This window comes from Mastigoproctus giganteus, chromosome 7, assembly GCF_048544385.1.
Source record: "Mastigoproctus giganteus isolate SK-2022 chromosome 7, ASM4854438v1, whole genome shotgun sequence".
Lineage (NCBI taxonomy): Eukaryota > Metazoa > Arthropoda > Arachnida > Uropygi > Thelyphonidae > Mastigoproctus > Mastigoproctus giganteus.
Window position 1 is genome coordinate 221,727,210 of NC_143581.1, and position 14,837 is coordinate 221,742,046.

Below are 14,837 nucleotides of genomic sequence, written 5' to 3' on the forward strand. Positions count from 1 at the left end.
CAAGCCCGTAGAAGGTCCTCATCACTGGAAAACCGCCTCCCTTTTAGCTTCATTTTCACATGCGGGAACAGTGCAAAGTCGCTGGGAGCAAGGTCTGGACTGTAGGGAGGGTGCATGAGAAGTTTCAGTCCTGTCGTGGTCAAATATTCGGTGCAGGCTTTGGCGCGGTTAGCTGGAGCATTATCGTGATGGAGGTACCAGGTGTCCATTCTTGACTTTGGCCGCAGGTTCTTCATAGATCCAATGACTTTAGGCAGGCATTGTTCAGTATACCACTTAGCTGTGACTGTCTTCTGCGTGTCCAAAACGACACGTTCCACAATTCCACTCGATTTGAAAAATACAGCTATCATTTTCTTCTTTACAGATCGGGATTTTCTGACAATTACGGGTGTGTCGTCATCATCAAAGACCCAAACTTTGTTTTGAGCCTTGGTCGGCAGATCCTAATAGTACAGCCAAGTCTCGTCACCTATCACGATGTTGTTCACATACCGAGATTGTCCCTTATCAAACTTTTTTAACATCTCCCGGCACCAAGTCACACGTCGTGTCATCTGCTCTTCAGTCAGTTGATGCGGCACCCAGAGAGAACAAAGTTTCTTCACGTGCAAATGATCTTGCAGAATCGAACGAATTGCTGGTGCATTTAGGCCCAAAGTATCCTCTATCTGTTGGTAGGTCACTCGCCTGTTTTCGTCAAGCATTTTCCTCACAGCAGTAACGTTTTGCCTCCGTAACTGACGTTCGTGGCCTTCCCGGCCTCTCAGAATCCTCCAGAGTGAAATTTCCCCTTTGGAATTCTCTATACCACCTGAATATCGTTGTACGATGTGGACAATCATCATCTAGTGCAAGAGTCATTTCTTCTAAGCACTGGTCTATGGTTAAACCACGCACGAAATTATACCGCAAAACTGTCCTTATCTCATTTCGTGACCACGATGCCATCGCAAGCACTTGACACTCTCACTACTAATGAATAACTGAGCCCATCGACTTGGCGCGGCGGCTACTATGCACGTATGAACATGTCTCAACATGCAGCAACAAGCAGCTTCCTGTGATTCATTGTTGCGTCATATTGCAAAACTTTCCTAGTACCCTTTGTATATCTTTCAACAGTAATTAATGCTCTTGAATAGAAGATTTGAATGGATGAATGCTGGCTTCTTGGCTTCCCTTATAGGCAAGTGGTGGTACGGTGTATCCAGCACTGGTTGCCATTTACAGCAGAGCAGTTTTACAGTACATTTAATGCATATAGACGACATGGAAAAAGTTGTCTGGTGTATTTCCTTTCAAAATAATAAAATGTGTGTATGTAAGTAATTCTTTTAAAGTATTATTACACTCTCCTTTTTTTTTAGCATATATTGGCAACTTGCCAATATACATTTTTTTATAGGTGAAACGAACCAAAGTCACTGTAAAGCCCGCAGTTCAGATTTCATCGTTGACCATGATGGGTGTATAGCCACAATGTCGGTGTCTTTTTGTTATTCGCCCGAATTCCCATTAAGTAACTAAATAATATCAGCGTTAAGTCAATACTCAACATTCAACAGTGTAATTATGTGATTACAGCTTAATTGCGAATTGAGCTTGAACTTGGTAAGTTGAAGTTTATATTATGAGGTGATGTGTAAGTAAAACATTATTTCTACGACACACGATTTTGTGAAATTTGATTCGATCATGGCCTCCATGCTTCTCCATGAAGTAAATCTAGTGACAGTGAATAAACTTCAGCAACTTAGTTTTTCACAATTATCTCTCCAAGAAAAAATGCGATTAAAAAAGACCGCCCCACACCAAATATTCAAATTTCCCAGCGGGGAATAAGTAATAAAAAGAAATATATTTGCAGTTTTAAAACTGAATGGTACCAAAGGAAAAGTTGGCTTTGTGGTTGTGAAGTTAAGATGTATTGGTTTTGTTTTCCATGTTTACTGTTCGGAGGTGACTTAACATGGACAAAACGTGGCTTTACAAACATAAACAGAATGAAAAAAAAAAAAAAAAAAACAACTCTAAAACATGGGAGTTCGAAGAAACATATTGATAATGTGATTTCACTATCGCTTTTAGGAAGCGTAAATATTAAAGAACAGCTTAGTGAGGCCTACAGACTTTCGATCTGCAAACATAACAGAAAAGTTACCAAGAATTAGGAGGTATTATCTAAAATAATAGACTGCATTAAATTCTGTGGACAGTTCGAAATTCCTTTACGTGGACATGACGAAAAAGACGATTCTAAAAATCCAGGAGTATTCAGAGGATTAATAAATTTCGCCTATACATTAGATTCCAATTTAAAGAACCATTTAGAAAGTAATGCTGCATTTAAAGGCATTTCAAAAACTATTCAGAATGATATTCTTGACTGTTTGCTGCAAATATGCCGGGATGAAATAAAAAGAGAAATTAAAGAAGCTTCATTCATAGCTGTCAAGGCTGATGACACAACAGATGTTTCAGAACATATACAAATGGTAATTGTTCTGAGATATGAAATGAATGTAGACATTTTTGGGGTTTTTTCACTCCGGAAAACCAAACGAGAGACAGAATATCGAAGCGCACTGTAGATCAGTTAGACATAATCCTCGAAGGAAATACTCAAAAACTGGTTGCTCAGACATTTGATGGCGCAAGTGTGATAAAGGCAAGAAAGGGGGAGTTCAGGCTAAAATACAAGAAGTGTACAAAAATGCACATTTTATTCACTGCTATGCATGCCAACTGAATCTGATGAGAAATGCAGCAAGTAGTACCCGAGATTCAAGAATATTCTTTTCGAACCTCATGTAGCTACCAACATTTTTCTCGAGATCACCACAGCGTCTATCTGTTCTCAGAAAGCATATGTACAGCCATGTTGCCCGACCTTCCACTGCAAGATGGAACTTCAATATACGCACCGTGAACAGCGTTTATGAAAATTTTGAATCCTTAAAAAAGTGCATGGAGGAAGTACTGTCGACAGCAAACGCAAATAAAACAATTTCAGAAGCAACTGGAATTTTGCACATCTTAAGTAATGAAAAATTTGAGTTCTGGTTAGAAATTTTCCATCAGATAATGCCTCACGTGGAAGTTATTTATAATCAAATGCAATCTCGAGAAATTGAGGCAGTTAAAATACATGAATATATAGGAAACTTTAAAGAATGGCATTCTAAAAATCAGGAATTCAGTATACTGTGAAAATCCTTCAAAAACACTCATGATTGAAGCGAAGAAAGTATGCGACTATATGTGTGTTGACATAGGTGAGAGATATTCTTTTACAAAACAATTAATTGCTGCTAACAAGGAGAACTTTGTTATTTTTCGTACGAAAATGCTCATGGAAGAGGTACGGGAGACTATTGAGGCATATCCCATGATTGAAAGAGAAAAATTTCTACGGAATTACAAGTTTTCTATAGCAGACATGATCTACACAATTATTGCAAATTAACTGACTTGCTGAAATTTATCTCAGAAAATAATGTAGCTGAAGTTCTTAGTGAACTTACAAAACTCATAAAAGTTTTTTTGATCGTTTCGATGACTACTTCAGAGCCCGAACACTGCCATTCGACATTAAAAAGAATAAAAACATATTTAAGAAGCATTATGAATCAGGAAAGGCTAAATGCTCTAGCAATGCTTTCAATAGAGAAAGTTTAGTCAACAGAGCACCAAACTTGAATGAAAAAGTTATTAATCTATTTTCAACAAATAAAAACCGAAGACTGAATTTTGTTTTTAAATAAAAGTTTAAATCTGTTAATGGTAAATGTCTAGTTAATGTTTTGTGGTATTTTTAACTTGCTTATTATTATTATTATTATTATTACTGGTATGTCTATATATCTTATAACCAAGGCAATTTAATGTAACTTTAAGACGCATCACCCCGAAACATCAGAGTCACGATCCGCCACTGCTTCTATTGAAACATTTTAAACTCTGTTTAGCAATTGAGCTAATTCAAAAGCTGTTAAATTTAATATTAATAATTTCACCCTCGACATATATGCCGAATCGAGAAAAGAAAACTTTTTAAATTATTTTTATTACGTCATTATACACTGTCTGGCACTTTATTAGGACCAGGAACTATAGCCTTTTGGATCGCCGTTGGCCTGAATCACAGCTCCCACATGACGTGCAACGGAGTCACAAAGTGCTGAAAAATGACAAGGAAATTGGATCGCTCATGCAACGAACTTGTCTTCAGTTGCAGGAATGGCGTGGACAGAGGACTGTGTTGACGAGAGGCTTATTTGGATTGAAGTTCGAGTGCTCACCAGGACAGAAGCTTAAAATCTTCCTCACGTTCCTCAAACCAGTCAAACATATTTGGCGCCGTGGATGGTGGCATTGTTATAGCAGTAAACACGCAACGTTGCTGACTGTACCTGATCCTCAACGATGTTCAGATGTGCTTTGACGTTCACAGTGCCTGCACTGTGATCCGTATACCAAGGTCCCACACCATTATACTGCCTCCAGTAGCTTGTATTGTCGGTTTACAATGGAATGGTTCCCGCGCCTCGTATGGCTTCTTCTATTTGTGCACTGGTATAACTATCAAACTTTGCTACATACGTATGTAGTCCGTGGTCCTAATAAAATAGCCAAACAGTGTATTTACTAGTAACTTCATTTAAGAACCATTTCTGGCTTATTATTCTAAAGCTACGAAGCAATTAGGATCCACTAAATGGTTGGCCAATTCTCTAAATTCACTGAAAAAATTCTTTCCTGCATTTGTACAGCATGTGTTTCGCCTGGATTCGAATATATTCTGGATCTAGTTTCATTATGCACTTTAATGCATAATGAAACTGGATCCAGAAGTATCAAAAAGGTATTTTTGGAACTTAGCGTATGTAGCCGTACTCTGTATTGTCATTTACAATGAAAAATACGAAAAGAACTATATGAACATGTAATCCTAGCCTTGTTCTTTTTTTTTTTATTGCATGCGTCATAAAATTCTGAATTCATAAAACTCATTATTTCAAGAAATATGATAATCAAAATTCTTCTACTTTTCGTATTCTATATATTAATTCCTTAATAAATGTAGCAGAAGGATCAAGATCCGTATGAGCCAATAAAGCATGACGGATCCTTCCGTCACATTTACTGAGGAATTAATGTATAGAATAAGAAAAGATTTGATTATCATATTTATTGAAGTAATGGGTTTTATGAATTCAGAATTTTATGATTTCTTTTTTTTTTAAATATATATCTGACTTTGTGTACACTGTAAACGAAATTTACACTTCATTGTAGATTTTGTTATCATTAAATAAATTAAATCGTTGTTTAATAATGTAACAAAAATATTTTAGCGCATATATTGTTTCGATCTTGGAAACAAACCTTATTTTTCTTTAGATTTGATGATTATCCAATACGATGCCCTTCCACAGTGTATCTTCCCTGATTTCAGCTGTTTGATGACAGAAAAATAAAAAAGGCAGGACCTTTAGACTTGGATATAATATTTCATTTAATGGTATTGAAGTTGCGTTGGAACTAGAAGATCCGTGTAAATGAAAGAGTGAATCCATTACTCTGAGGCATTGAAACCTATTTAGTTATTATCCCGAGTTACTTTTTCCCCCTGACCCAGCCAGGTAAAAAGGGAGTTGGAGATAATCGATTCGTTATGCACGATATCACCTGGTTTTTGCTTCCTCCATTTTCTATAGAATATCCTGTTCTATCGTACAAAGCTAATGCCAAGGATATCCGTTTGTGCCCTTGCAGTGAACCCAGCAATCAAATCAACGCCTTTCTCTGTAAAAAGTCGCTTCCTGTTACTTCTGTTATGGCAGCTTATTTCCCCCAGCATCACCCCTTATTTCTTAAAGGGTGGTGCCAATGTAGTAATAATTCCAACAGCCAGGTGACCCCGTGTGGGTGGGTGGAGTTTCTCCCGTAACCAGGAAGAGCGAACCACAGGTAGACAGACGGTGTCTGTTAGAGACAAGCACAGTTACAAACAAACACGCGCACACCCAGATGATCACGTGACCTTGTAAGTAATCCCACGTCTATGTTGTGAATGAAAAGTTAACGGATCAATTCCTTTAAGTGTGAAGTCCTTTTTGTTAACCTACGCCTTGGCGAGTCCTTTATCATCCGAATTTTATCAGAGGGGTTAAATGGGGGATGCGATAAACGCCCCAATGCCCTATAGGGTCACAAGGCCACGGTGATGAATTTCCATTCGACTTCTACCTTTGCTTGGCCCTATTGAAGTTTGGTAACTCCAGGAAGGCTTGCTTAGAAGACTCCACCCTTCAATACTCTAAACACCCGAAATTCCTTTTTGATCTGCTGGTTAGCTAAACTTTGAACTGTGCGAACACTCCAATGTTTGTAGTCCATCAGAGAGAGAGAGAGAGAAAAATCTAAGAAGAAATGCTTATATAACTTCTTAGTCCTCTGACACTATAGTAGTTAGCTCCGCCACTTGTCACTAGTTCAGAGAAATCTGTGTTCAAGTTCTTTGATGGGATTCGAACCCAAAATTCTCAAGTGTCTTCATTTGGACGTAGTTAGTCGATCTATCCCGGGCAGAGTATATAATACCAGAATGATTAGAGGAATGAGACCATTTAAAATTAATCGAGTTCATTAAGAGCGTAGCCGATTGGTCAGACGAAAGGGTGCATAAGTACACGTGCTTTGAGTAACCGGAAATTGCTTAGTCCTTGTGAACTCCTCTGACCGCGTGGTCGCCCCTGAGTATAAACAGAAAATTTATTTATTTTATATAATTTTAAAAATTAAAAATGGCAATAGTTTCCTCTCAATCTGGAGGCTATAAGCCCAAGAAGTAAATAAACAAGACTGTACTGACAACACACAACCTTTGGTCTTAGGATTTTAGGGAACCTCTCAACTGTTTTAACAAAAAATACTCCGTGCCTTACACGAGTGATTGTGATATGTGGTATAGGTTCGATACCTGCTTGACTTCTATAAAGGTTATCATTTATATGGATTTTTTTCCGCCTAATTGGACCCTTGCAAATATCTTATGGATAGCACAATTGTTAAAGTCGCCGTCCTCCTCACACCGGGTGGAAAAAGACCTTAGTTGGAATCTCATCAAGGACGTAGGGATTTTTATGGGTCTTTTTATCACAACGTGGCTGAGTTAGTCGATCTCAGGCGAGGGTAGCATGATTTTTTCTACCGGAAACTAGGATCCTTCGTCCATCAAAAAGCAAAAACGATTTGCTGGCTGGACAAACCACAGACGACACACAATTTACAGGCATATTAAATACGCCCAATATGGCCTACGTTGCTGATGCGCCTAAAATCTACAACCAACTAACCTCTCAGATTGGTTTATATCGCATATTAGGAGGGTAAGTCGATTTGTGTAAACCCGGGTTCGATTCCTGTGTTATTATTAGGATGAGAATTGGTGAAGGAGGAGAACAAGGGGATCAAAATATGGATCATTTTTTCATGCAACTTGTTATAGATTTAAATTTAAATTAGTTCGGTAGGTGGAGCATATCACCTTCTCCATACTGTATAGAGAGCTATATATATTTGCAACCAGTAAGTAAGACGGACAAATTTCGAAGAATCCTTTGGATCAACTGTTAAAGATATTTCTAACTCTAACGTTCATTATCATGTCAGGGACTAATTCAACGGAAGTTTGACACGAAGCGTCACCATCATAACTCAAATCTGTTATGTCCAGTGGTTGCACAGGTTACTATGGTAGTACAAGGGAGTTTATTTATTTATTCAGTTTTAATGCCTGTACTGTTCTTCTGGGATTTCAGCCTTCCATTTCCATTCACTATATCCCCCCTTACTGTCCTATTTCCTATTATGCTTTTAGCACGAGCTAGTAAACTCTTTTTTTCTGATGCTGGGTACATATTCATATAAATTAATTCAATTTGTTTGAATTAATAAAAGAAATGTAAACAAGGGAGGATCCTGTAACAACATTTCCTTTGTATAACCACGGTTTTAGAAGCTATCGTATTTTAGTTACATCAGCGTGTATGTGCAGTCTCAGTACTCGCACCCAAGTGGATCAAATTATTCAAACGTTTTTGCACACAGTTTGATAGATTTGGGTAAAGAAATACTCTACATTGTAAGCATGATATGTTATGTACTGTATACTGTACTGTATACAGTACATAACATTATTTTCTATAGGAATGACTATATATTCAGTCCTCGCGGTGTTAGTACAGCAGTCATAGTCGCTAGTGTTCTTTCACATCATGTTATGGCAAGGCCTGATTTTAACTCCAGATGATTTTTCAGTGGGAACGGTTATGGGTTTTGTGGCCGATTTAATCGGTCTCGAGAGAAGTCCACATGATTCACCCCGTTACTGAATTTTTCATCCTGCTAAACAGCATTTCCAACCATAGATACGTGCGATATAAAGACATGATACAGTCGCACCTTACAGCTTTAGTTGCCTGCTTTAATTTCTTATTTTAACCTGTGGTTTAGGATAAGAAAAACATTGTGGTTGTTTAGTTTCAACGACCATCCATAGTGACTGCCTCTTTGTTTAGAATAAAGTATACATACACTGTTCGACAAATTTAATAGAACAAATTGTTTTTCATAAATATTTTATTGTAAACAGTGTCCCGAAGGGGATATACTAGGCATCCTGGCATGCAAATTCCGAGTGTCCAATAGAAATTGATCTACCACATTACAGAGCTGCACATTATGCAAATTATTCATGCCTATAAAACACGGATTGCCACCACATCATTCGTTCCAGTTTTTTGGCTTTCTCAGTGGGATAGCCACATCTCCAGTACTCAGGATGGCAAATTATCGTCGTTTAGATGATTCTTTGAGATGGAGGGCCGTTGGGCGACTTGAAGCCGGGCATTCGAAGGCGGAGGTGGCACGTTGGCTTAATGTGTCTCTCAGTGCCATCTCGGCACTATGGAAACTGTTTCAGGAGACAGGAACTATTACAAGAAGAGCCCCTAAGGTCGCCCGAGGGCTATGTCAACCAGAACAGACCACTACCTGGCTCTAACAGCAAGACGGAATCCTACTATGTCCTGTCATCAACTATGTCTTGAGGTTGCTGCAGCCAGAGGCGAGAACATTTCCAACCAGACTGTGTTAAGAAGGCTCAATTCAAGTGAATTCTACGCAACAAAACCAGTGGCTTGTATTCCATTAACCTCAAACCAATGAAGAGCTCGTCGAAACTGGTGCCGCGAACATGTGACTTGGAGCCTGAAAAAATGGGGTACACTTCTGTTCTCCGATGAGTCCCGTTTTATCCTACAAACAGATTCTAGACGTTATTTCATCTGGAAACAATGAGGAATGCGATACCATCCTTCCAATATCAGAGAAACAGACACTTACGGTGGATGCGGTGTTCTCGTGTGGGGCGGAATTATGATCAACGGCCGTACCTGTCTTCATGTTTTTGATAGGGGTACTGTAACTGTGCAGAGGTACTGAGAACAGCTCCATGAGCGACTTTTTAGGGGTGCGGTTGGCCCAGATTTTTTTTCATGCACGAAGCGCCACTGCACATATGCTCAATTGCTGGAGGAATATCTTGAAACTGAAGATATCCAACGACTGCTGTGGCCAGCACGATCGCTAGACTTAAATCAGATCGAACATGTGTGGGACGTCAGTGACTCTTATGTTGCATTGCACGCAGACAGCCAACTCCTCGGTCACTTAGTGAGTTAAGGACTGTTGAAAGAATGGTATTTGTTGCCACAGAATCTTATAAACACCCTTATTTTGAGCATGACTCACCGCTGTTTAGCCGCTAGAGAGGATCATACGCTGTACTGATGCCATGTGACGATATTTTCGAGCATCTTGTATCGACTTCTGTAATGCGACCGTTTTAGTAATTCGTATACAATCCATATAAGTGTCCCTCACACCTGTCGGAAGTTTTTCGCTGTCTCCTTATTTCATCGTTATTCTATGGTACACCACCATACCAAATTTTGTCCCGCTTCATAGCAAGCTGCGCGAGTTATACCACGTTCCCTGCTTGTTCTGTTAATTTTGTCGAGCAGTGTAGAATGGACGCCATAGGTAACAGTTATCGGGTGAGTCATGGACCAAACTTAGGCCATGCTGTGTCAGTGTATCTACAAATTGCATGCCTGTAAATTTCTTGTTTTCTCTGAATGGTTTACCTGTTTTATTGGCTGAAAACCTGAATTTCCGGGAAGAAATACCACGTGATCCTCAGCAGCTTCAACTTTAGGTTCTACGAATATTATGTGGGAGTAAAAGGGAATGCTCCTATGTTTTTTGAGCTATATGAGAAGTTCGTTTGTACATTTGTGAACCTTGTAATCCTCCCACAATAGGTTAATTTGGGAAGTGTAGAAGTGGGGTCTTGTACAAGCGTTTGTACGAGTCTTCATATTTCTTGTTCTTTATACAGTTACTTCATTGATCCACTTCGCCCACGTTACAAGTGATTCCCTTCACCTAGTAAAGTTGGGTAAGTTTTCTTTTAACTTTATAGATTTTTAATATATGTAACTTTTTACGCATTAGCATTTATTGCTTAGGTGATCTACTTACCCTTTTTCCATTATTATTAAGAGCTATCAAGAACGGAGTTTGTCACAGGCATAGTTAGGATCTTTCTAGTGGCAACTTGAAGTTTTCATCCCTTAAAAAACAGGCAAACCGACCTCAAGCCGCACGCAATCCACAGCAATTGTATACGAGAGCGAACATTGCAGAAAGACTGTCCAAAATAACTTGTGAAGCTGTCCGTTGATTGTCTTCGTTGCGTCGCTAGTGGCAACACTAATCAAATTCTGGTCGCATATTTAGTAGACGTTTTTAAAATGGCGAAGCAACGCTAACTAACCGGGAAAAGAAACGAATTATTATTCGATTTACATTGACCTAAAATGTTAAACCTGGTGAAATTCATCGCCACTCGATGGATAGTTATGTACGCCAAATGACTGCTCTCACGGGTAGTACAATTGATACAATCACCATCTTCCCTAGTGACTGAATGTGACTGAATCATTCTCAAGCAAGGATTGCATGGATTTCTCTACCGGAAACTTGAGCTTTCCGTGCAGCAGAACAGGCAAATTGACACAGAATACGCGCAATTTACATACATAATATATAATGACTCCCCATACCCTTAGTTGCTTTGGTGCTTAACACACACCTTATTAATGACGTAAGTAATCCATATGTCCCAATAAATGAATTCCTGAAGAAATGCAGTCGTACAAGGTTCAGGTTGCTTAAGAACTGTACGTTTATAAAGTAAAAAGTAACGTGCAGCCATTATCAACCCACTGCAGGATGGAAGCCTCCTCAACAATTCATGCTGAGGGAAATGGACCATAATCTGCCACGCTGGTCCAGTGCGGGTTGGCAGATCGACCGTATTCAGCAGTCAGGGGCTTGAACCCCGATCTACTCAAAGAGCGTGTGCTATTGCACTCCTGCCCTGACCACTCGGCTACGGATATGGAGCATTAATATGGTGTTTTTTATAGTAGAGAATTTATATCAATTGGATCATCTTTAGTGAATAGGAGCTGTTTCACTTTAATGCTAATGCTAATGTTAGTGGGCCAACGAAACCTAAAGAAGGTTTCACTAGCCCCACTAACTAGAGTGAAAAGAGGAATTTGTTTGTTCGTAGTTTTTGGATGATAATGATGAACACTAGAAAAATATCATCCAGTGGGTTGTTTTCCATGCTTTCCACAGGGGTTTTTTTTTTTTTTTGTGTTTTGTATGTATTTATTGCCACGTGTTTCAAGGAAACACATGAAAACCTGAAAGGTAACTCCAGATGGTACTTCGCAACTTAAACCACGTTTCGAACCAGAATAATTTCCCAGAAAGTTGATAACGTTTTTGGGCATTCAGTATCCATCGGTGGATCTGATGCCTTTTACTGTTTTTTGTATGCGCGTCCTAAAGTAGTATTCAGGAATCCTGAAAAATCAGGAATGGTTCTTGTTTATCATGTAAGTGATATACGTCATCTTTACAACTTAATGAATCTCTCTCTCTCTCTCTCTCTCTCTCTCTCTCTCTCTCTCTCTCTCTCTCTCTCTCACTCATCTTTTCTTGCAGTATTTATTAAGGCACTTCATGGCTCATAATAATTTTTTTTTCGCACCGTACATCTAAAGAAATAAACCACCACCCGAATATCACGTGTTCTGATACTTTTTTTAAGAATAACTTTGTTTGTGTCGTGGACCTGAGATCTGATCACACAGTTATAATTTGGACATAAAGGATATGCTGAAGTCCCAGATATTTAGTACTATTTGATTCGCTTGAATCGAATTGGAAAGCATTTCTTAGTCGATGGCCAACCACTTGATTATTTACTGTAATTTGCCAATGATGCATGACTGTGCCAATTGCCACGCTACCTTGTTATTTATGATCTGAAAATACATGTCAAGTACATTTGTGTACCTATATTCGGTTTACTTAACGGGACAATGTATATTACAAGCATATGATATAATAATATCTTATGGAACCGTTGTAAATTGGTAATAAATTTCGATTCAATATGATAGAAAATTTTTGTCTGCGTGTCTAGATTTTCAGCGCAAATTATTGATAATTTTTCTCTAAGCAGGATAAGTAGAGTATTTGGCAGCGTTTTAGAGTTACGGACACTAGGTGGCAGTAGTAATCACTAAACTCCGTGTACAAAAACGTAATACCTTTTAAAAATCTGATTATGACTGCAGTCCCGTTAACCCTTTGTTTTTGAATTCTTTAGCTAAGTAATCCATCCAAATGATCTGCCCACAGTAATTTGAATCGAAATTTAAAAACAAAGTAAACAAGTCGTTTTTTGTTGTTGTTCTTCGGACATTGACAATTCCATACTCAGTAGCAACAGTTTTCTCCTCGGGATAAGAACTGTTTTGTTAAAATATGTTGAAATGAAGTTATCAGACATGCCTATTATAGCGATTAACTACGCTGTTCATCCTGATCGAACAATGTGCTAGCATATTATATGGACATTGATTAGCTAATCTGTTGACGTGTCTCGGATCATTTTTGTATTTCTAAACTATGGTTCCGGAAGGCCCCCGTAGTATAATTATACATCAGTTGAAAATGTCAGCCAGTTTAACGAGCCACTCATGCAAAGGCTGGAATTAAACCCTAGTTCTTTCAATTCAGTTTCAGCTCATTAAAAAGTCAAAACAAAAAAGTATTGTTGGTACTGTTCAGTGAAAATAAAATCGCCATTAAAAATTAATTGTACCTTGGCCATTCTAGGGTGTGTTCTTAAGCCCTGACCTGCCTCTTTGCTAGATGCGGTCAAGGTCACCAACTAGTAAGGCGAGTATAGCTTAGGTTTTGTTGATATAAGGCATCGCCTCAAGCCATTGCTATTTGACAACAGTCGATACGATGAGTTCCCGTCATTCGAACTCAAATTATTCCAGTTAATACACTGTGGACATTCCATTTTCAACTACTCATCCATGCTGAGAACCGAACATCCAGTTGGTAAGCCCAATGCACTGTAGCATAAAAAAAAAACAGTCGCTATTTTTAAACTTGCGTGCTTATTTAAGACTGTGGTACGAAACATTCCCCCCCCCCCTATTCCCCTATTTTTATGCCCTTCGTTGCCTTCGGTATTAGTTGATCTTATCGTGGATTATCTAATTGGGAAATTAAACTTTCAGGGGGCATTTATTTATTCTCCCGTGTAATGATGTTTTTAGTTGCGCTGAATTTTCCAGAAAAGCTAAGTGAACCGAGTCTGGCAAAAAATATATTCGTAAATCTAACTAACACATAATTGTGAGTAATAGATAACACAATTAGTACTCCAAACATTTATCTAGTAAATCTAGTAAATAAAGCGATAATACTGGAACTCCCATTATACCTGATATTAAACTCGATCACTTACCTGTTGGAGGTACGTGTCTTCGGTGTGGTCCAATTCATCGCAGCTTCCCGGCTCTTCTCCATACTTCTTACACAGGGCGGGCCTATGTCGTGGTTTTCTTCTCAGCGATCGAGGAGATCCTACGGGACTAGTAACGGGAGTAACGAAAGGGGTGAGCGATTGTAGTTTCTTTATCCCAGTCTCAAAAAATTGTTCCACTGCATGCAGACCCCTTAGAGACATTCCTATCTACGCCTAGAGTTGGTGCACATTGCTGTTACAGGTTTTTTCCATCTACTTCCGCCCTCACTGAAGCATTGTGTTGTACATATCCAACAAGACACATCAAACGAACAGCTGAGATAATTACAGGAGACTGCGGACAGTTACTTATGGACAGCGTCATCCCTCTCCTTACCGACGAGTCCAACATATCACTGTCGGCATGGCTCATTCGCACGAGACCTGGCGCTCCTAAAATTGCAGACTGGGCCACAACACTCACAGTGTACACCGAAACTTCGGATTCGCCAAGTAGCGGCTTCTGGATTGTGCACCCCGTTGTTGGGGCAACAGGACTAACAAAGGAGTACGCGTGGGGAAAGGCTCGGTCGTTGCACACGGGAAGGGACGTCCTACCGCTCCGGGCTACCTCCACAGTGGCGTCTTCCTGTCTTTTTGAACAGCCCCTCTTTCTCTCCAGTGTCGTGAGCCCGGACGCTTACTCCGGATATCCTCCGCTTCACGTCACTTGTTTCTTTGTCAGGGGAATCATGGGAGAGCAGGAAGGAGGAACAGATGATGAGAACAGGATTAACCAGCTTAACTGTGTTTTGCATTCGCCTTGTATGATTCTCCCAAAACTTCACACTTAGGT

General features: G+C 39.2%; 1 protein-coding gene across 1 annotated transcript in view; it reads right to left on the reverse strand.

Annotated features, from left to right (window-relative positions):
- LOC150083713 (uncharacterized) overlaps positions 1-14,399 on the reverse strand; it is a 235,025-nt gene extending 220,626 nt beyond the window's left edge. The window contains exon 1 of the mRNA XM_090378142.1: positions 13,982-14,399. Coding sequence (XP_090234268.1) covers positions 13,982-14,203 — 222 coding nt within the window. The 5' untranslated portion in view covers positions 14,204-14,399. The remainder of the gene's footprint in view (positions 1-13,981) is intronic.
- Positions 14,400-14,837: the final 438 nt, after the last annotated feature.